Source organism: Aulonocara sp. 'chitande type north' Nkhata Bay, linkage group LG7 (assembly GCF_057382095.1).
Source record: "Aulonocara sp. 'chitande type north' Nkhata Bay isolate Kocher_YH1m ecotype deep benthic linkage group LG7, A_spYH_male_GT1.1, whole genome shotgun sequence".
NCBI lineage: Eukaryota > Metazoa > Chordata > Actinopteri > Cichliformes > Cichlidae > Aulonocara > Aulonocara sp. 'chitande type north' Nkhata Bay.
In genome coordinates, this window is record NC_141350.1 from 15,852,922 (window position 1) to 15,876,840 (window position 23,919).

The 23,919-nt window shown below is 40.0% G+C and overlaps 1 protein-coding gene across 4 annotated transcripts; it reads left to right on the top strand.

Moving 5' to 3' along the window:
- Positions 1 to 2,370: 2,370 nt before the first annotated feature.
- Positions 2,371 to 21,412, top strand: LOC147324874 (neuroplastin-like). Of its 4 annotated transcripts, XM_086299019.1 has the most exons (9): positions 2,374 to 2,900; positions 9,378 to 9,731; positions 11,061 to 11,229; positions 11,313 to 11,407; positions 14,032 to 14,153; positions 16,101 to 16,371; positions 18,060 to 18,081; positions 20,063 to 20,139; positions 20,421 to 21,412. In XM_086299019.1, exons 1-8 carry the CDS (start codon positions 2,810 to 2,812, stop codon positions 20,121 to 20,123), a joined length of 1,185 nt encoding a protein of 394 aa, XP_086155145.1. In that variant the 5' UTR covers positions 2,374 to 2,809; the 3' UTR covers positions 20,124 to 20,139; positions 20,421 to 21,412. The 4 variants fall into 4 exon arrangements, 2 of the variants coding, with proteins under 2 accessions (XP_086155145.1, XP_086155146.1); XR_015130237.1 differs by lacking the exon at positions 20,421 to 21,412 and having other exon boundaries at positions 2,371 to 2,900; positions 16,101 to 17,270; XM_086299020.1 differs by lacking the exon at positions 9,378 to 9,731 and having other exon boundaries at positions 2,399 to 2,900.
- The last annotated feature ends 2,507 nt before the right edge of the window (positions 21,413 to 23,919 follow it).

Here is a 23,919-nt window from a genome sequence, read left to right on the forward strand (position 1 = left end):
CATTAGATTTTCCTGCTAGTCTTGGCTGATAGGAAGTGTTCTTATTGCATAGTAAATAATAACAAGAGTCCAAACAACTGATTACATCATGTTATAAGGATGAAAGAAAATGAGAAACAGTATCGTGTTTAGTGTATTATACTAACGTCTGATGGGGTAAGGTAACACTCCAGATGTCCTGTCCAATATATATTACAATTATTACATTCTCACATGCACCTCTGTTTAGGGATGTCTATTAATATTCAGCGTTTCAGTGCATGCTTGAAAACAGCTTAAGCAAAGTGTTGGACCACCAGAACAGCATCACTGTCTCTCTGCAGTGATTCTCCAGATGTCTGAAACTTTACTGGAGGAATGGAACATTATTATTTTAACAGATGTCTTCTGTTTTGGTATTTTGATGGTGATGGTGGAGAGTGCAGCTCAGTTGACTGACAAATTGTACTGTTGCAGTCTTACAGGTTCCAGGGTTGCATAAGTTTTGGTTCTTGTTTTGAATTTATAGTTGTTTTTTAGGTGTTCGCGTTAATCAGTGTAGTCTAAGGATAGTTGTCCGTGCCTATGTGTTTATATAAACACCTGCCTTTGCCCTCACTTTTGTCTGTTTACTTTCCCTCCTGTATATTTGCTGCTGTTCCTGTGAACTTTCTGTTATCTGGGTTTTGTATTTTGCCTACCTTTGCATGCTGCTTTTGGGTCATCTCTTCACTTACTGGCCAAAATGAGTCACACTATTTTCATACTCAGGCTTTCTGACTGATGATCCTGCCACTTATGCCCCAACAACGAACCCTGTTTTAAAGTCACTGTGAGAAATCGTCCATTTTTTAAAAGTCAGAACCAACTGAACCAGCTCAGCAGTTTTATACAGCAGGCTGAGAAAACCTGGATATAAACTGATTATTGTGCTAGTGCATTCCTTGTATTTCTTGACCTATATATTCAGGTTTTTAAATCTGTTATCCATCTGTGATATCTGGGAGTCCAGATGACCCACTTTATGTGGGACTGTGCACCGTTTTTCCTGTCCCCTCATCCCACACTGAAATGCCGATGAAGGCAAAATGACAGATATGAATTCAAAAAGAAATGTACTGATCTAAACAGGCATACCTCATGAATACCAAAGGTGATTATCACAAAGAAAAGCTGCTGAAATAACTCTAAGGTTTTACTTTTCTCTTTTATTAATACAGGAATTTAATTACTGACTGAAGAAGTGGTGAAACAAATCTTTAATTTACAATATAGAGTGTTGGCAACAGTTGTTGTCATTGGTTGCGATATAAATAAAGCTGAATTGAATTGTTTCTTTTTATTTGATATGTAGATGCTTTTTTTCACTTACATATAATTATGCAAACGATGCAAGTATGGTGATATGAGTACAAACTCTTGGTTAATACGTTGTTCAATACACTGGTTCAATCTCACATTAATGCAAATATGTGATCAGCCAATCAAATGGCAGCATCTCAGTGCATCTAGGCACGATCAGGACAACCTGCTGGAGTTCAAACTGAGCATCAGAACGGAGAAGGAAGATGGACTACAACAGCAGAGGACCACACCAAATGCCACTCCTGTCAGCTGAAAACAGGAAACTGATACTACAATAATGCCTGGTCTGGTAGAGACAGAATTGAGTGTTAACAACATAAATGCATTCATTCTTCTTGACTTGTATCAGTTGTTCAGGCGGTTGCTGGTGGTAAAGTGACGTATTTGCATCCCTTTGTCCATCCCTTTAAAACCACAGAATACTCATTTTCTAATGGATGCTTCCAGTAGGATAACACACCATGTCACGAAGCTCAGATCCCCTTGAACTGGTTTCTTGAACGTGAAAATGAGTTAACTGTACTCACATGGCGTCCACAGTCACAAGATCTCAATCCAACAGAGCACCTTTGAGGTGTAGTGCTACGGAACATTGGCATCATGGATGTACAGGTGATAAATCTGCAGCAACTGTGTGATGCTGTCATGTCAGCGTGGATCAAAAATAATGTTTCCAGCACCTCATTGAACCCATAGCACAATTAACGCAGTTCTGCAGGCAAAAGACACCATACTCTTTGCCCCACATTCATGATGTAGAAGACCAAGTGACTTGTGCTTCTGTGCTGTAGGTGTCAGCCTGCCATTAACCTATATTTGCTCAAAGAGAAATTGGATTAAAAGTTTGCGTAAAGCCACAGGTGCTGTTGGGTTCAAGGCTTAGTCAGCCCGAGTGAGAACCTGCTTGACACAGGACACGGCTGCTCAGCGAGTAGCTACTGAAGGATGAAGTGTCAAAGAAACACTCGCTTCTGATTGGTTTGCAGACACTGTAGGCGACAACGGCTTAATTTGACTACAAGAAAGAAACAATCGCAACTATATTCTAATTCTTAAGGGGCTTCGTACAAAACAGGTCTAGCAGTATACATATAAAGACCATGGTTATTATCTTATTTCAACAAAAATCGATTTGTGCTTCACTTTTGCCATTGGACGCACCGTCTTGTCTCTGCGCTCCTCCAAGATCTCGCGGGATTAAAGATGTAACGGGTGGTTAAGAAAAAAAAAAAAGGAAAAAAAGGTGGTTCGGTATCTGCACCGGGTTGTCAGCAGAGCGGCACAGGTAGCCAGCTGCACCTCTGTGGGCTCACGCTCGTCTACCTAGCGACGCTTGACTCAGTACGTGACACGACTGGGGAGTATCTGGAGGTGCGAGCCTCGGCGAACCAGCCCGCTCCATCATAACCGGCGCAGGTCACCTTAGCGCTCTCCTACCGGCATTTTCCGTCCACCGTCTCCGAAGATGATACCTGGCAAACGCAGAGCTGCAGTCATGATCTTCTCGGTGGCGATATTTGGAGCTCTGATGCTGCAGTCCGTCTCATCTCAGAACGGTAGGAAAGCTCTCCCTATAGAAAAACGCAGCGCGTTACACATCATGGTGAGAATGCGGTTTTAAGGGAGGCACTGGCATTGGCTGACTTTGATGCATTAAAAAAAATGTTACTTTAAATGAATTACTGCAAGATTCCTCCAGCCTCATTAGATAATCCTCTGTTTCTGACAGAAACACACACCAGAGCGGATCGATTGGCGTCTTGTTGGCCCAGCGTTAGAAAAGAAGGGTTAATAAATCATTAATGGGCTACAATCTGTACTGCTGTAGTGAGCCATAAGGAGGCCTGTGCAGTGTCCCTAAAATGTCCTTTGAAGTGTGGAGCTGAATACTGAGCCGATACATGAGCGGTTCAGGCAGCAAGGACAAGTTCTGTCCACGGGTAGGATCGTGCCACACTGAAGTTTAAAACCTGTGATGCCAGCACACAAACACTCTCTCACATGTCCAGTCAACATGCTGTCACGCGTGGGTCTGCTCAGAAATGGCAGGATAGGGATCAGGAATTCAGAAAAAATAAAATCCTCTGGTACAGAGTGAAATAATTGTATGCATCAGTGCAGGTCCTTGTAACATAGGCCCATGTAATTATGTAGGACCTTAGAAGCGCAGCTCTGTAAATAGCATCAGTCCATTTTGCTGCATGTTCCTATTTTTAGAGCAGAGATGCTGCACTGGGAACTATGGCTTTAATGTCCTCTTGCAACAGTGAATCTGTTAACTCTTTGCTGAGACGTGCTGCACTGCAGAATGGCATTGATTTCCCAGCGCAGCTCCACTTGCCCAATTCACCCTCAGCTCGTAAACCTCATCCCCCCCCCAAACTGATTAGGGCTGTGTAACCCCCCTCTCAGTCCACTATCTGTTTGTGTATACTGTAAGCGTGCAGTGCTTCTTGCATTCCTTTGCGAGCTCTGTGTGCGGACGAGTGAGAATGGATTGAGCTCCGGCCTTCCCCGGAGTGGTCCATGTGTAGGATTGCATTACACATCTCCTCCTATACTGTGCGCCCACTCACAACATCTCTTCTCCAATCAGAGCTGACAAAGCTCAGACTTCTGATTAGAAATACTGGCTTTACATCCGACAGGAGGAGGTAGAGATCAATCTTCTTTATTGCCTTTCAAATATTGTAGTTTTCTCTCTTCTTCTTTTTTCTTCTTCCTTTCTTCAGATTGCGGTCACACAGAATATTAGCAAACACTGCTGCCAGTCACGTCCCAGAATCCATTTGGCTGCTTATATGTGAAGCTATATCTCAAAAGATTAATACAACAGTATATCATGTTGCTTCCTGTCGAGATGCGTTATCCCCCCTCTGACACCAAATATCAATGTTTTTTCACAACATACAGATGCTCTAAATCACAGGTGTCGAACTCCAGGCCTCGAGGGTCGGTGTCCTGCAGGTTTTAGATGTGTCCTTGATCCAACAAAGCTGATTTAAATGGCTAAATGACCTCCTCAACATGTCCTAAAGTTCTCCAGAAGCCTGGTAATGAACTGATCATTTGATTCAGATGTGTTGACCCAGGGTGTTATCTAAACCCTGCAGGACACCGAGGCCTGGAGTTCGACACCCCTGCTCTAAATAGATATCAATTCAGTTTGATTTACCAGACTCACTTCTTCATTTCTCTTTGAGCTAATGTTTTAAATGAAGTGAAGAAGGAGAAGAAACTGACTCACATGGGGGAAAAATCAGACTGCCAGTTAATTGAATTGGTATTTAATGCAATAGTAATCTGTAACACAACAGTGCACAGATGAAATAAATGATTCTTTTCCCAATGTATCAAGATCGTATCTTGTGATTCCCAGCCCTACTCTCTGTGGACGTATGAGTCTAAAGTGAAGTTAACATAACAGACTGTTTAAACAGTCTGAAAAACAAAGTAATGTTTTATTTTCAGAAGCTAAAAAATGATATTTTGTGAGCTATTTCAGTTTGAGTTGTAGATTTTATTGTTTCAGTACCTGATGAATTGGCCAAATTACAAATAATTTGCATTACATTTGTAGATGTTTCCAGAGACTGAAAATGATTGTGTTTAAGGAAACGATTTAAACATGTAAAACTAAAAGATGTAACAATGTATTGTATTATAATAGAGCAAATTAACAAAAGCATATAAAGCACGATAATTGCCGGGGATATTAAATATCAGTTGTTTTCATTGCCCAGCAATCCATTGATTATTACTCTCACTTGGCTAAAAGATTATTTGGTCAACATATGGACGAAGAAGGGAAAAAGCGGGGAACAAATCTCATCACAGTTTTCCGAAACATAAGACGATGCTGACATGTTTCTCATGAAAATTTAAACCCCGAGCAGCTGAGGAGCACACAGGAGAGAGAAAAAAGCTAAATCCTGCAATTAAAAGGTTGGAACCAGTGAACGGTTTGTATTTTTGACTGGTAAATGACAGAAACCATTACTGATCACGACTAACCACAATTGCCCACATTTATTCTTTTTTTCTGATAATTATTGGATGGATGCATTGTTTCATCTCTAATGTGCATTTCTGCTATATCTAACATCAAAGGCAATCCCTACAGGGAAATGTAAGAGAAGTAGTGCCGTTTTCTGAAGCCCCACGATGCATATAAAACATTAACATGCTTGAACAACACAGTTGTCAAATTCAGTTTAATCTGATTGCATGTAAGTATAATTATTGTTACTATAACACATCAGCTCCCTTATGTTGCATTTCAGTGCTTCGAAATGTTTATTAAACTATATCAAAACATTTAAGACATATATATTAGAACCATTTTCACTGTGCAGTTAATGCCGTCCAGCATGTGAATGTATGTAATTGCTGTTTTCTTCAGTATGTGTTGGAACATAAACTGGGACTGTGGCCAGAATTTCTTCATTTTAGACACATTTAAATTGGATTCGTCAGACGATTCGAGGTCGTCTGCTGTCAGTTTGTGCTCTTGGATTTGCAGTTTGAATAATAAAACTGAAATTGGCACACAGTGTCATAGTGTGGATCTGGACAGGAACAAACACTCTGATAAAGGACAAAAGAAAGTTAGGACTATTTATATACTGGACTGATGGGCAGGTGGAAACAGGTGAGGAACGAGACACAGCTTAACCTAATCAACACAGTTTATTGCAAGCTGAAAGTAAAACTAGAGTGAGGAACGGCAGAAAGGTAACCTTCAAAGCAAAAGAGGGAACAGCTCAGAAGACAAAGGGTAAATGCAGCGGCTAACAAGAATAACAAACAGTGGAACAGACGCTAGTAGAAAGACAAGAAAGAGGAACAGATGGGGAAAAACAGAGGAAACTAAAACTGCTGCAAAGAATAAAAATAAACACCTGAACTTGAACTGAAACCAAACTGAAAGGCTAAAGGTTTTAAAAATAACAGCAACAACAACAAAAAAAACACGAGTCAAAAAGTGAAAAAGTGCAAAAATATAAAAAATACAAGGACCAATAATGCACAGATCTTACCAGAAAAAGCATATAAACACAACATCTAAAGACCAAACAATTATTTCATTGAGAGAACAAAAGACACACACACACAGGTGCTTTATGCACATTAAAATTCAGAAAGAATTTAGAAGCAAATTGGGAACACAGACAATGAAAACGTTAGATGGCAATAACAGATTTTTGGACTGTCACGCTGATATAGCGTATATGAATAGATCTCTTGATAATAAATGTGATGTGATTTGCTACAACAAGTACAATTTTACAATGTTGCATTGGGTTTTTATACGTTTAAGTGTGAAATAGGCAAATTATTTCCTTTAACATGTCAATATGAACTAAATGTTCTTTGCACAATGTTATGGCTGTTGAGTTTAGCACCATTTGTTTTTAGATTGGTTGCCTCCCATCATCAAAGGTTTATGATGTAATTCTGTCTTGCACCAGATACAAAATCTCTCAGGAAAATCACTAAAAAATGAGAAGACGATAGCAATTTTATTTTCCCTGGCATTCATCGGTGGCGTTCCCTAAGCGATGGAAATAGCGCAGCAGCAACAAGCGCAGTAACTGTGGAAAGTAACAAATTAAAGAAAAAATTAATTGGAGGGGATAAAGGAGGTGAAAAAATAAAAGTGAACCTCAGTCTTTGTGACAGCAGTACAGGAAACACATCTCACTGTGAGTAAAAACAGATTCATTGCTAACAGAAGGAGCTTTGATTTGTGGCTCAAATAGGGACTGTGTAGATAATTTAGGCCTTAATGAAAAGGACAAACATTACAATTCTCCACAGTTTGGTGAGCTGTCCTCGCCCAGCTCATGTGAAAAGAAGCACATTTTGAAATCCAGCTGGAGTAGCATAGTTTTCCACCCCTCGAAATCCCGGGCCCGCGTCAGTCATGAACGTTCTCGCTGAGTTGCACCAGGAATGTGACCTTAAGTTGCATTCAAACTTTGAAGTGCTGTGTGAGAACTTTATCTGTGGACATCATGTTTAATTTAAGATATTAAGCTAGCTTATTATTCACTAATGGAAAAAAAACATCCCACACATTAGACGCACACAAAACTAAACCGAAATCCTCTTGACGCGAGTGGCGTCATTCGGACATGTGCTGTACAGTGGTGTGCGAAGACGTGGCTACTGGCTCAGCACTTTTAACATGTCTACTCTGTCGGAGTTGACAGGGTCTGTCTCTCAGCATTTCTGCGATAAGAGCTGAGGGGCTGGCTTTAGGTTTCAGTCATGTTATTTGCTGGTTTGCATGTATGAAGGAATCTTTATGTGCACACTGTATATGGTCTGGTCTTCAGGAGCCCGTTGCAGGCTGTGCAGCAGAGTCTTGTGATGTCAGCAGCTTGACACAGAAACCAGGTGATGGTCTGTCTCATCTGGTTGGCTGTCTCTTCTTCCTACTTTGTTGCCGTAGAGTGCTTCTATGGAAACGCAGGGGGTCTATCACCATGTGCCCACACACTCCCCAGAGACCCAGAGCTGAGGCTTCTATAAATCTCTTGTCTCTCTGCAGAGCCTATAGAGCGTGCATATAACTTCCACCTCCATGATTAAAAGCATTTACATTTAAAAGGGAGACATTTCAATCCAGTCAAATTATAAGCAGCTTGTTGTATCAGTGTCCTTGTTATTCAGTAATTACATAAACACGATTTTCTGAGCACTGAGATATTTTTATTATACAGCCAAGAAAATGACAAGGTCGTGTGGAGGACTTCTTGATGTGAGCGCTGTGCGAGCCAGGCGCAGTTTTATATGATGCCATTAATTGCACAGAACCAAGTGAGAGCAGCCTCGCAGGGCCGTCCCAGAAGAACTGAATTAAAGCTTCCCAGGAATAGCAGCAATAATAGTTTAGACAGATCTGGGGTTGTCTCTTTTTCCCAGAGCAAAAATTGTCAGTGTGATGACTGATGGCTCATCAGAGGTGAAACTGTTTGTCAATGAACTGATTTGTGACTTTGCATCAGACGCCATCACATTGCGCTGGGCTCTGGTTGAGAGCGAATGGTCGCATCTGATTTGTTTTTTCATATTTTGTGTAATATATACTGTATATATACAGTGGGTGCTTGTTGTGAACATGGTGAAGTTGGCTTAAGGTGAGAGGATTTAAAACGTCTTGAGCTGACAGACCCAAGATGAGATGTATAAAAGGATTATTTTAAATTTGGTGTAAGATTTGTGCAAAAATGTTTTTTGTAGCGGTTCACACCAACCGCTAAATTTTGCAGGAGAAATTTTCAGCATTTATTTTTTGGACTAAAAACTCGATTTTTCACCGATTTGTTGAAATATGTGCAAAAGAGACGGTAATACAGATTCAACTTCTTGATCAAACCAACTTCCTGATGTTGTTTCCTAGTTAGAATAGGATGAACCCAAAATCTCAATCTCTTTCTTCTTTGATTTAGATTCAGAACGCACTGTGGATAAAAAATAATGCTTAACTGAAATCTGTGGGGTGATTGTGTAACAGCAAAGTTGGTAGTAGAAGAATTACTTACAAACCAGGAACCTTTCTTTAGTCAGATTTGACTGGTGTCCTTATTCATCCCTGGGACTACTGAAATTAAAGTTGTGCCTTGAGGTGGCTACAAGTGGTGAGACTAGCTTCAAGGATCCTCTGATAACAAGTCCCTTTTCAATTGGGAAAAACTAATGAGTGCCAGATTAATTAATGAAGGGAAATGATGATATTTGCAACTTTAATCTGAATTTATCAACATGGCTAGACATTTTATAAACCAGGAAATGATTAGATTAATTGGGGAGTTAAGCAGCTGTCATTTATTCATTTATTTATTTCTAATTTTAACATAATTTGTCTGTTCTGTTCATTATTTTGCATTTGTTGCTGTTCTTTTCATTTGGTCATGTCCTTTGTCTGGCTCCTGTTTTAATTTAACCTGTTACTTTCTCACCTGCACCTGTTTCTCCTCTTTTGTTTTGCCTCTGGACACGCTGCCCCCGTAAACGACCACCACCAGCACCGGCGGGCTTTGTGAAATCACCTCTTTCTGAGACTAAGCTCACAGGTGACACCTTTGAGCTGTACTGTGACGTGGTAGGTAACCCCACCCCCGAAATCCAGTGGTGGTACTCTGAGATCAACCGAGCCGACTCTTTCAGGCAGCTGTGGGATGGTGCCCGGAAGCGGCGGGTGTCCATCAGCACCGCCTACGGCATCAATGCTGTGAGCGTGTTGGGGGTATCGCATCTCACACTAGACGATTCTGGGACATACGAGTGCAGAGCCAGCAATGACCCACGGCGTAATGACCTCCACCAAAATCCAGCCACCACCTGGATCCGTGCTCAGGCCACTATAACAGTGCTGCAGAGTGAGTGGTCAGTGTAGAGCAATCCTCCCCCAGTTCCTGTGTGATTCAGCCTCCATCATACCTCTCCAGAGGAGCAGTAGCTTCCTAAGTAGGTGCCACCCTCCCCCACAGACCTGAGAAATGAGGAAAAAACACCATCCTCTCATCTTCTTGTTATCTTTAGTAAGCAGAGCTGAGTAGTATTCTTTTAATGCTCATCGCACATTTCAACTCTTACTTTAAATAGAGCTCACAGAGCCCAGTTTTTTCCTTCTTTTCCTCCCTTTTCTCCTCCTTTCTTCTAATTTCCCAGAATTATTCATTATAATTGTGGTTTTTCTCTCATTGTTGTAACCTGCTTGGTATTTGGCATTTGGTATCACCTTCATCACAGCCATGTTTTATTTGGAGAGTGATAGCACGTCTCATTTCTGACTCATATTAGCGCTAACAGTAGTTTCTTGTTTGCTCACCAGAATCACAGTGCTTTTTCTAGAGACGTGTATCTTCTTCAGCCTTATAAAAGGACAAAATGGGGGCCAAATCTCCATACAGTTTTTTTTCTTTTTTTTTTGGGAGGGGGGCTGAGTACCTGCCAGCACAAACCTGCAGGTGCTTTGTTGCAGACGGTGTTTTAGGCCATGACTAAAGATTAAGAGCTTCACTGGTGTCTAACTGTGCAAACAAGACATAGATAATCAGGATTAAGCAGAATACTAACTCTCCAATTAAGATCTTCATTGTTTAAAAGCCAACTGAAGCGAGCAGCTTCGGCAGGTTACATTTCTACGGGATGCAAACGAGGAGGCAGATTTCAATTGTTGTAAGAGGTTCATTTTAAGGTAATAAATCTAATCTCTAAATTAAGTGGAGGGATATTTTCATGAAGCTAAATAAGTTGTGGTAAGTCCAAAGAATTGGTATAAATAACATTAGTGTGCTTCATAAAAAATGTTCTGGAGTCACTGTAATGTGAAACCTGTTTTTATCCACCTGCATTGTAACAGATGTATACTTATCATCATGCCTCACACAAAACACATCCAGCTGCTATAATTAAACCAAGTGCTTCTCCAAAGCTAGCCTGTAATCCAAAAGCTGCATTTTGTTCTGTAAAGTTATATTTGGTAATGTAGTTGCTCGAATGGGTGTATTTCATGTCCAGCTACCCAGAAAGTGAATGGACCTTTACTTCAGCAGGCTGGGATGCCCAGAATAATTCCTCCCACTTTAAACTATTCCTGAGCATTATTGAAAAACGACTAGTCGTCTGTAGTGTCTGAACTCTACATCTTCCAGCGCGCCTTCACCCACTACTTCTGCTGTGGCTGAGCTACGCTTCTCTTGCAGAGCCGTCCATTGCTGCCTCTGAACACGTCACGCTTCCAGTGGAAGGAGAAAGCCTCACACTGCAGTGCAACCTGACCAGCCCCCACAGCACCGTCCAGGAAAGCTTCTGGATGAAGAACGGCGAGGAGATCCCAGAAACGCGTGACTCAAGCAAGAACACTGAGTACAGGTCAGCTTTTTTCACGAGTCTGAGAGGAAGAGGTGTTTAGCAGCCTGGCGTGCGTTCACGTGAGATGTATTTCTGCTCCGCAGGCTGAAAAGACCAAGAGCAGATGACGCTGGAGTGTACATGTGTGTCTACAACTTCAGCACGACTCCTTCGGCCAACGCCACCATCGAAGTTAAATGTAGGTGTTGACTGGCGAGCTAAAGCCGTCTTTGCAATTTTGAGGCCACATTAGAGATGCCACCAATAAAAATGGCCTTGAGCACTTGTATCGCTGTCATGTGAGGACCTGTGATCTCAAACGGCTCTGCTGGCTGCTCAGGGGCAGCCGGTGCCCTTGACACCTCCATCAAGCCAGTGCCCGGCTCAGTGGCAGCAGATGGTGTCTTGTTTGTCTGATGGAAAGGGATTATGTAAAATCTGGTCAGCCTTTTCTGCTGTTGCATTGCAATGGAGGTAAATTGGATTTCAGGGGCAGTTTTCTTGATATTATATGGGGCATTTCTATTATTGCAGTCCGTTTTATAATATACTGAGTAATGCACACAGTTTATGGTTACATTGGCTCAAATATATGGCGTTATTTTTGTGCCACTATTCTGAGCGCACGTAAAAAAGGTTTGCAGGTGCAAGTGTTGCATTTTGAGGAGAAATTTATTTTGAGCGAAGAAAAGCTGAATTTGAGTGAACAAAATTCATTGCTGCGTGCAAAAAATGTATTTCAGTGTTTGCTATTATCCACACACACAATAGCAGCCCCTCTCGCTCAGTTTTTGCACTTGCGCTCGCTCGCAACGTATCGCTCGCGCTCTCAACATTTCAGCCCGTGCGCGCTCAACTCGTTCTGTACACCGTTATATTTGTGCCACAAAACCAGCCAATCACAGACTTGGATGCAAAAAAATCTGATTGGCTGTTTTCGTCTCCAACCAGCTCGAAATGACGAAATGCAATATCCCAGAATCCATTTCGTCCAAAACTCAAACGAGGCAGTGGCGGAGGAACACAGAGTGGCAGAGTTTGAAATATTACTCTTTGTGGGTCACAAAATAAACTTTTAAGATATTTTCATGCGAGAATGGTGCTGTGTAAACTTCTAATATCTGCTCGATTTATCAAGACATCACATATTTGCATAAGTGCTCTAACGTTTTTGGAGATGCCTGTTACCCACCAGCTGACCGAATACCTGGACTGGCCATTGGGCATTTACCCGGCATTTGCCCGGTGGGCCAATGGTGATTTTTCATTTTTATGTTAGTTTGTTTGTTTTTGTAATGGTATAAACAATGAAAGGTGGTGGATTAGCCAGCTGGTAATAATCAACTCTGGGCTGGACCAATTACAATACAACCGTATTGAGGGGAAAAGACTTCAGCGAGAATAAAAAAGACACAAAGCTGGAGTTATTCTGTGTCTTAGCTGCCTCTTCTCTCCTCATTCTCCCTCCCTCTCCTGTTGCTACTTCAATCATGAAACTGATCAATGATCAGCTGATCGTCTCTCTTGTTTGTTTATCTCCCACTTTGCGCCAGAAACAGGAAACCAGCGGATGTTGCGCTAAACAACAACAGCAGCACGTTCAAAATTGATCAGCTGTTGTTAGAATTTATTTAAAATTAATTTCTAGTATCAGCTGATGTTTGCTGGAGCCACAGCTGTAAAGCTGGAAACATGAAGGTGATACAAATCATACATATATACCAACAAAACAGTGTACATCACTGTCACAACAGCGTTTGTTTTCGTTCAAAGGCTTTATGGTTTTTCCAATAATACCTGGTGGTGTAGTCGGTGATTTTTTTGTCAGTTCAGCCTTATATATTATGTTTAACCCGAGTTCCCACCCGGTCAGCTGGTGGGTAACAGGCATCTCCGAAAACGTTGGAGCACTTATGCAAATATGTGATGTCTTGATAAATCGAGCAGATATTTGAAGTTCACACAGCTACATTCTAACATGAAAATATCTTAAAAGTTTATTTTGTGTCCCAGAAAGAGTAATATTTCAAACTCCGCCACTCTGTGTTCCTCCGCCACTGCCTCGTTTGAGCTTTGGACGAAATGGATTCTGGGATATTGCATTTCGTCCTTTCGAGCTGATTGGAGACAAAAACAGCCAATCAGATTTTTTTGCATCCAAGTCTGTGATTGGCTGGTTTTGTGGCACAAATATAACGGTGTACAGAAAGAGTTGAGCGTGCACGGGCAGAAATGTTGAGAGCGTGAGCGACACATTGCGAGCGCAAATACAAAAACTGAGCGAGAGGGGCTGCTATTGTGCGTGTGTATATGGATAATAGCAAACACGGATATACATTTTTTGCATGCAGCAATGAATTTTGTTCACTCAAATTCAGCTTTTCTTCGCTCAAAATAAATTTCTCCTCAAAATGCAACACTTGCACCTGCAAACCTTTTTTACGTGCGCTCAGAATAGTGGCACAAAAATAACGCCATACAAATACTCTTGCTAGATTAAATGTAATGCTTTATGTTTGAAGTTCACTTTCATACACACAAGTGTTCGTCTCTGCAGTGTAAAAAGACTATTGGAATGACTCCTGCTTTGCGCTTCAGTGCTTTATTCTTAAAAAAGAAAAACAAACTGCTGTGCGTGATTTACCTCATGTGACTGTTTTTTAGCTTTTACTCAGATTACTTCATAAATGTGCAATGTGGTTAAATGCAATACAGCGATCAGTGAGAGCATTACTATCAGTTTCAACTTGGAAAAATAACAAAAATTATATTATTATTGTTATTTTTAAAAAATTAATTTCTCAAATGTGTTTTGTGTTTTAGCTGCTCCTGAGATTGTAGGCCACAAACGTAGTGAGAATAAGAACGAGGGCGATCACGCTATACTCCACTGTAAGTCTGTGGGTTATCCTCACCCTGTGTGGTCCTGGCGCAGGAACGACAAGGTATGTCATATGAATTTAAATGATACTGCTTAGATATCATTTGTGATGTTTAGATTTTATGATTTTAAAAAGATTCTAAGTCTCATATGTACAGCAACTGGTTTCAGTGGTAAAGTAAATCTCCTGTTAGTAATTGAGACTAGCTACCTAAGCAGAAGGTCACCATTAAGAACACTTAAGGTTAAGAGGTCCACAAATCCCACAGCTGCAGTCTAAGGATTTTATGTGTTTGACTTACTCTAAATATTAAAGCTCAACAAGAACATTTACGATTAACAGAAACAACAAATGGAAAATATTGTAGATCGATTCTTTAATTGATCTACAATAAATGGAAAAATGAAAACGTATCCAGAATAAATATAAACCCACCGGTATAACAGTTTCACCTGAAAAGTATCACACTCAGGCACGACTGTTGTTTTTCAGTCTGATTTTATGTTTTTTTTAAAAAGCCCATGGTCATAGAAAGTTGATTAAAAAACAATAGCTAACCTTTCAAAATAAAAGTGAAAATACTCTTTTCAGTTTATTTTTACTTTAGTATAACTACATTCATATACAGGGTGGGGCATTTATATGGATACACCGTAATAACATGGGAATGCTACAGTTAGCAAACTGTTTGCCCCCTCACATATACTAATGTGCCACAAACAGGACTTTAATATCACCAACCATTCCCATGTTATTACGGTGTATCCATATAAATAGCCCACCCTGTAGTTAAAGCTAAGTTTTATTGGTAAAAATCTATTTAAAAGATGCTATTGAACTCCAAAATGAAGTAGAAAAATGGATGTTTTTACTCTCCAGCTCCTTGGTTTAACTAGTGTTGATCTGGAGGTAGTTCTGCTGGCACCAGTCTACAAAGCCTTGGGTCAGTTCTCTGTACTCCTTGTCGTCCCCATCAGTGATAGCATAGATAAAACCAGGTGCTTGAAACAATCCTCATCTCAAAGGTGCTCCATTGGATTGAGATCTGGTGAATGTGTAGGTCATTTTAGAAACAGTGTACTCATTGACATGTTTAAGAAACCAGTTTGAAAATATCTTAGCTTTATAACATGGTATATTATCCTGCTGTAAGGAGCCATCAGAAGACGCATACACTGTGTGGATCGGCAACAATACTCACGTAGGTGGGTGGTGAGTCAGTGATGCTCTGGGCCAAGAAAATATCCCCCACACCATAGACCACCACAACAGCCTGAAATGTTGATAAAGGGCAGCATGGACCCAAGCCTTAATGTTGTTTATGCCAAATCCTACCATCCAAATATTCAGGTAGAAATTTAGTCTCATCACACCAAGCAACATTTTTTCAACCCTCTATCATCCAATTTTGGTGAGCCCATGCAAACTGGAGCCTCCGTTTCCTGTTCTTAGATGACAAAAAGCAGCACGTGATCTTCTGCTGCTGTCGTCCATCTGCTTCAAGGTTGGACATGCTGTGCGTTCAGAGATGCTCTTTTGCATACCTTGATTGTAATAAGTGGTTATCTGAGTTACTTTTTATCAACTCTAAGCAGTCTGGGCATTCTTCTCTGACCTCTGACATCAACACTGCATTGTCACCCAGACAACTGCAGCTCATCCTTTTCAGATGATTCAGAGATGGTTGTGTGGGAAAACCCAGTAAATCAGCAGGTTCTGAAATGCAAGTGGCTTAAATCACCTTTCTTTTCTGTTCTGATACTCAATTTGAACTTCAGCAGGTCGTTTTGACCATGTCTACAAGCCTAAATGCACTGAGTTGCTGCAATGTGATTGGCTTATTAGACTTTTGTGTTAATAAGCAGCTGAACAGGTGTACCTAATAACATGTCTGGTGAATTTATAATACTCCATGATCTAAACTAAGGCACAAAAAACTGTCCATGTAAAAAAAAAAAAAACTCTCACTGCCAAATCACCAGGATGATTCTCTTCATTCCCTCTTCGTAGGACTTTGAAAACTCAACACGCATCTACATCGTCAGCAAAGACAACTACACAGAGCTCCACATTCTGAATCTGGACATTGATGAAGATCCAGGGGTGTACGTCTGCAACGCCACCAACATGATTGGCCACACTACTGAGAAATCTGTGCTGAGGGTTCGCAGCCACTTGGCCCCCTTATGGCCTCTCCTGGGGGTTTTGGCTGAGATCATCATCCTGGTCGTCATCATCGTTGTTTATGAGAAGCGCAAGAAGCCAGAAGATTTACAAGACGGTGAGTCACCGCTGATAATGCTTAGGAATGTTTTATTAGTCCATCGTTTAAATATAACTGGGGATAGATTAGCTGCCTTCAGCATACAAATGAAATACCTAATGGGTCTGTCATGTGAAAAGGCTCTGGTGTGAGCTTGAAGGCATTTCTTCCCCAGGTGCACCGGCAGAGTTGCCTGACACTGTGCCCATCGCTGTGCCCGCATTCAATAATTCAGGCAGCGAGGCTGACCCAGAACGCAGACACTGTTGCACCTTGTCAGGACAATATCATGCCTTTAATATTCATGAGAAATATGATACTGCAGTGTTGAGGAGGTGGGCGGTTTCAATTATTAATACCTTTCCAGGGACCTTGTAGTGTCCTCAATGCAATGTCCCTAATGCAAACTTAACAATGATGCTCGTAATTTAGCTGTGAAACCTGGGTATGCCATCCTGCAATTTTCTGATAGCGCTGAGCACTTCATTTGAGAGTCTAGCTACGTCATATATTATGCATTAATGGTATTTGGGCAACCTTTTCCTCTCAAACAGAATTTTGATGTTGTCACCTGCTGATTAGCTGTAGCACCGAGGGAATGACTGACACCTAAGAGCTGTCGGTGGTATTCACTAACGCCTACAGTCATTGCACTTGAACGTTTTCTCAGTACGGTTTATTATTTTATCAGAATAGATTGCAGAATATGGGAGCGATATAGTCCCCTCGAGAATCCGTACAGCCTTTAAGCAGCAAATCAAGACGGATGCAGATTGCTTGCTTTCGTGAATTGTTTTACTTGAAACTCTCGGACCTGGTTTCTCTTCTCTCCGCTTGTTGCATATATTTTAAAAGATTGTTTTAATATCTCCCATCCTCCCCTTTTTCCAAATTGCCTAACGTAAACTGTGTTTGTGGTAAGTGAGAGACTTTGCATGCCTCGTGAATTTCAATAAGCATTCAGCCTCGTCATCCTCCCGTCTGCGGCACATTATAATCAGCACTTTTAAACGTTTCAGTTCCAAATTTTAGGTTTTTATTTGTTTTGATGAAATGATTATGCCATGTCTTTGCATCACACTCATAAACATAATCACCGCAGCAGAGAAATGGCATGTAGCACTCTAAGGAATTTGAAGTGTTTCGTCACTGTTTGAAAATGCTGCGCTGAGTTATCACCGCAGGGCTGATAATCATGGACCTGCTTCTCGCTAATCTCCTTGAGTGAGCAGATGTTCTTTGTGAGCGCTGCTTGTCTGTGCATGACTACAGTATTTTTTTTCCCCAGTTTGAATTCTGCCTGTTGTTCTCAGTTGCTCGTGCATTTTATTGTGATGTTTAATTACACTCTGTGTTTTGTGAGTGTTCTCATGAGCTACTTTTCATTCTGCATCACAGCCATTTTTATATATATATATATATATATATACATACACACACACACACACACACACACACACACACACACACACACACACACACACACACACACACACACATACACACACAGTTTGCTCCTGTGTTACTTCACCTAGGCTATGTTTTTATTTGGTAACAGTCTGTACTTGGAAACCACAGACGTAGAGATTTTTAGGGCACTAAATGTCAGCTTTAAGCAAAACACCTCATCAGCGTGTGCAGCTTCTTTGCGATTATTTTATTTTTTTTGGTGTTCATTTCTCCATATTTTCCTCTTGCTGCCACAGATGATGATCTAGCTGGACCAATGTAAGTATAAACATTTCACCTCTTACCACCTTATCTCTGTTTAGCTTGGTAAAGTAATGTGTGTTTTGTTGTAGATTATCATGATGTATCTACTCCAGACAGTCTGTAGAGCTCACTGTGAAGTAGTTCCTAAAACTGGGTCACAAATAACGGTGAGCATCATGTCCTAGTATTTCAGATAAATCACCGGATGGTATTTTAAGGTCAAGTTTGGCCACTGTTGCTGTGACTGACAAGTTGTCTGGATTAGGAAAGTCCTGCTTAATCCGCCCATGTTTGGCAGTGAGAAGCAGTATGCATTGTTTATTAAATGTTTTTTTTAACACGCTACAACGTAGTTTTAGGCAGATGTGTGATTTAAGGCATAGTTTTGTTCTTCCTGTTTCCCCTCCTGGCTTCAGTAATCTATTGATAGGTGTCCTGGTAACCTAAATTTTAGTTACCTAGTATCTTTTTTAAGAGGAAAAAACTTAGCTCACTGAAATGCACACAAAAAAAGAACAGAAAAAACTCTCAGCAGGTAAAAAATTATGTTTAAAAATGTTTTAAAAATATTTACATAACTGGTCCTGGGTCTGGTTTTGTCCGTGCTGCAGTCAAAGACTGAATGTAAAAGATGGAGGTAGCCTCAGATCTAAAAACTAATCTAATGCGAGAGTGCTATATACCTGCATTCTCTTTAATGGCCAGCAGGGGGAAACAAAATGTCTATAGAAGAAAAAACTAATATGCTTCTTACATGACTTAATACCTCAGTAAACATTTTCCTTGTGTGTTTATGGTCTCATTCACTAGTTTTAAGTCGTGTTAAAGAAAATGTGATGTTAATTTTATAACTTATTGTCCCATTTAGTATAAAATACATTATAGCATGGGCGTCAAACATAAGGCTAGGGGGCCAGAAGTGACCCAGCAAAATATATATAGGAAAGGCTAAGAAGTGATCTGCAAGACTTTTCTGTACTTTTACATTTCTAATGTAAAAAACTGACATGTGCTGTTGAAATTGTACTACTTTATATTATATTAAGATATCTCGGGGATTAAATGTGTAGTTAAATGTCTTTAGACTGACAGAAATTGGAGTTTCACTCATTTGGCCCACATAACTGGGCCAGACTCGGCCCTCGGTGTAGAATTAGTTTGACATCCCAGCATTATATAGACTTAAAGGTTTAGAGACTAGACATGACAAAAGGACTAAATGACAATCCTCTGGCTATGTCCATCTTTGATATACAGTTTATGGCTGCAAACAGTAGTAGTAGATGTTTTCATCAGTGGTTGCATTAATAACCCTGAGCCATCATCAAGGCATCAGTCAACTGTCAACATCAGTCAGTTTCATCTATAAATAAAATGATGGTAAATTTCTACCACAAGCTTGCAGATGTTAAAATTGGTTAATTAGCAGCCTGCAGCGTTTATTTTATGTCATGAAACAGAAAGCGGAGCATTAGCTATTTTTATTTCATACACGACAACAATCATTTTACAGTTGTTAGGACTGAGATCACTAGTTTCTGTGTATGACATGTGTTCAAAAGTTTATTTAAATTAGGCTCATCTCTGTTCAAGATCAGCTTCTTGATCATGTCCAAAAAATTTTTGCCAAGAGACCAAATATCAAGCGAGCTGATTTATATTTTTCCCCCTATGAAGGATTTGTGCCAGAGTGCCATCTTGTGTCATTGTGAGCGTAGGTAGCTTCATGAAAAATGATGGGTCACCACCCAGACCGGTTGATATTTGATATTTGAAGTGTCCAATCATGTGTTTTAAGACAAAAAGCAGCAGCCTTGCTGAATAAACTGTAAAGGTGCATGAGAAGATAACCTTGAATTTGAGATTTGCCATTTACACCACAAGGCGGTTTTTTTGGAGGTTTTTTTAGGGATTTGATCACAGAACTGCTTGATAACACCTCATATACGCTTTGTTTGAGATGAGAGCTGATTGTGTGTTTTACTTCTTTGTAAAGGAAAACTAACTCGACCAACAACCACAAAGACAAGAATCTCCGCCAGAGGAATACAAACTGAGCAGCCTGTCTGCTGAGTAAGTATTAAATTATTAAGAGAAGCCCTGATAATAAAGACCTGTGGCCACAAACCCAAGATGACTGATTTAATTTAATTAAATTAAGTGTAATTACATAAAACCAAATGAGAACAACAGTTGCCTCAAGGTGCTTTATATTAAAAGGTAAAGACCCTCCAAGAATACAAGTTGACTATACGAAACAATAACTGAATGCTTTTGTCACGCAGGATAACTCATATATACTAATAGATCGCATTTACACTGGGCTAACAAGCTGAATCTTCTCTTTTCTGCAGGTCTCATTACACATGTATTGACCATATGAAGGTAAACAAGAATGGACTCCATACCCGTTGTTTATAGGACACATCTGCCATTAAAAGTATGGTTGTGGAGGAATTAAATGAGGCATGCCTTATGATTTTATTGTGTGAGGGTGTGAGGTCAGGAGGTACCCAAACCATTATAGAATTGTTAACATTATAACCATTGTGACTGCATGCGGTTGTTGACGTTTATTATTTTTCCCCATGCTCTTAACCACTAATTTAACATTTTTACTACTTCTAAAAATAATGCATGCAAGACGTTGACCTTCTGTTTGCTACAGAAATGGCTTTTTTTTGGTTTTATTTTGTTTTTTCTCTGAGAGTGGCTTCATTTTAATAATCTGTACTGTGTGTTTTAGAGGAAAAACGACACTCAGCAAAAGAAAATACCACCGTAATCTGGTATGACAGATGTGTACAGTTTTATCATCCTGCTGCATACCATTGGTTCATTTTATCCGACAGTATCTATTACATTTAAGGGCTTTGCAATGTCCCTCTAAATTTGATTAAGATCTACTGTATGTATGTACTGTATGTATTAAATCATAATAACTATGTATCAGATCACCGTTAATATAAAGACTATCCATATTATATGATGCACTTAAATGTTGAAAAGTATGAAAAAAAACCTGTATAAAAGCCTACTTTAGGAAATCTGTACTAATCATTCTAACGTATTATTTTATAATTATGTGTATTGTACAGCATGGCTATTATCCTATGCAATTATCATCCATATCAGTATATGGCAAATCATTGCAGCTTTTGATTTCTCTGTGACAAAGCTTTAATCTAGTAGGATCACCGTAGAGCGTCGATGGCACACAACACAGCTGCATGAATTCTCGACAGCTTACGTGGGGCAGAAAGGAAAGCCCGCGTCCGAGCTGACACATGTGAAGCAATTCCAAGATTCCGAGTCATTTTTAAAAATAAATATCTTTAAAAAATCAGACATGTCTGGCAAATCAGTTTCTTTGCAAAACACAGAGTTGTACTCTTAGTCACATGGACTCTCAAAAGTGGAGAACAGCTCCATCTAGTGAGATTTCAGGAGGTCGAAATGGGGAATGTAGTGATGAACATCAGAGCAATAAAGACCTGCAAACCGTGAGGAAAGTGTTCGGGGGTACGTTTAAGTCTTACGCTGTGAAAATCAAGGATCAGATTAGATATGAAAAGACAGAAAGTAGTACACGGTGAAAGGACTTTGAGTGACAGCCGAGGGATGAAGCTGCCTTTCTTTTTAGGATTAATGGAGGATGCCACTGAGGTCACGTCTTGAAATGAAGGAAGGGAAATGAGTTTTAAACAGCAGATTCAAATATTCAGAGGGCTCGATGTTTAGAGTTCTGTTTTATGGTGCAATGTCAAATACTTTGACTTTGTAGTTCTGCCACTGTTGAGGGAGCTTTTTATAAGTTGTCAGGTAGTGAAACAGGCAAACCTACATGTCAAGTCAGCCATTAAAAGCTTTGCATTCATGATTTTAGTGCACATCATTGGAATATGCATGCATACATACATCTCAGTTCACTTACTGAGACTGATCTGTGTTCTTGTTGTACATTAGATACCAGTTCTTTTTGCTTAGTATAAAAAATCAATGTGCAAATTTAACCTGAGTCACATGAGACATCCTTAGTCTTTGAAGCCTTTTCTTTTTGTTAAACTTTATTCAACACTTTGCATAGTACGAAACTGCAAACATAACAGATAACAGAGCAGTCACAGACATTTATGTAATCCCAAAAAAGATTACTTTCACATCAGTCCATATCTGGACTTGAAACTGTTCCTCTTAAACACTGTCCTCTGCTGCTCCGTCTTCTTCTTTTTCTTCTTTAAAAAAACAGAGATCAATTTATCTTGTAAAGCTTTAAAAAAAAAAAAGAAGTATGATATCTCACTAGATTTAAAATAAATACAGCATATATTCTTTCTCCTGTGTTATCCTCGAGCTGTAGTGGGAAGCACTTTCATCACAAAATGTGGGAAACTGCTGCAGCCCAACAAAGGCGGGCACTATTTTGTCATTCCTTCTGGAAGGTAGCATCGGTTTCTTCCCTGATGGACTTTCAGGAATATTTTAAAAAAACTATTACCAGCCAGAGAATAATAAACTATTGTTCTTTGACCTTTTTTTTTGTGTCTTTTTTAACTGTTTTATTAATTGTTTGGGTCTAATTCCTGTGATGTAATGCTGCACCCTGGATTAATATGTCAGCAGGATTCAAACAGTAATAAAATCAGTCCATTTCTAGAGCAGAGAGACATCTGTGACTTTGTGAACCCGGAAAAAAAAGGAGGGAACACAACTCCTGACAAAAATGATTTGTTGTTCTCTCGGGGCGGATTAATCTCTCGGATGTCAGGTGAACTTTAAACCGGTGTGATGGACTACTTCTTAAACAAGCCAGCGGATTGTTTTAATAGCAAATCTAAAGAGTTCTCCAAACTTAATGGAGAGATTAATGTTTTATTTATTTATTTATGGGACTTTATTTACATCTGCTGCCACAGTTGTCAACATCATGTGTCACAAATGGCATATAATTAGTTGTCTTAAATAAAGACTTTTTGTGGTAAGTGAAACAAAGCAGTGATTAGTGCAAAATAGCATCATACAGTGTGACGTACCATTTAAATGGAAGTTTTGGGTAATACATGATTTTATTAATTGTTTGACACCTAAATGAAATGGTATTTTGTCAAAATGAATCTTTTTTTTTTAACTTAAACAAAAAATGTTTCCAATGTGAAAAGATACTCGATGTTACTCAAATGTGGAAGCGTTAACTCACAGCGGTAACTTTCAGTATTTCAGGGGTTGTTTAAATCTCTCTATTCTTATTGCAAACTAGTCAAGCTTTGTATGAGTCTCAGCACCCTAGACTTATGTAACGGCACTGATACAAGCTACTTTGGCTTCTGTCTCTTTAAAACCCCTCTCCCATTTTCTTCTGATTATGTCCATCTTGCCTGGCTTTTGCAAAAAGAACCTCGAGTTTGTGAGCCTCACGTCCTCTGCTTGCCAGTTCAGAGGTTCAGAAAAACAAACAAAAAAACCCCCAGTAAACCTATCATTTCTTGTTCTTGATCGGAAATGGCAGCTCCGCACCTCCATCTGCATGTGTTAGCACCAGAATCCATGGCCAGCACAAACATCTTAAGCAACAACGATTACAACAGAGCATGTCTATTCTGTGAATTTTGAGCTCATTGCGTGCTAACTGCGTATATAATCTATATAAAAAGTATCTGTTCTTGGCTGACAGGAGCGGCACCTGACCGTCTTCTGCTGCTGTAGCCCATCTGATGGGGTGCTCAGGAGGTAGAGCAGGTCTACTAATGGGAAGGCTGGTGGTTTGATCTCCGGCTGCCCAAGTCTCCAGTTTACATGCCTAAGTACACCTTGGCAAGATACTGAACCCCAAGTTGCTCTTGAATGTGTTCATCG

What these genes read in the sequence shown, in the direction of transcription:
- LOC147324874 (XM_086299019.1), top strand. Translation starts at nt 2,810, where the DNA reads ATGATACCTGGCAAACGCAGAGCTGCAGTCATGATCTTCTCGGTGGCG. An exon ending in CCTGGCGCAGGAACGACAAG is followed by an intron (nt 14,154 to 16,100) that starts GTATGTCATATG and finishes CCCTCTTCGTAG; the next exon opens with GACTTTGAAAACTCAACACG. An exon ending in GATGATCTAGCTGGACCAAT is followed by an intron (nt 18,082 to 20,062) that starts GTAAGTATAAAC and finishes TTCTTTGTAAAG; the next exon opens with GAAAACTAACTCGACCAACA.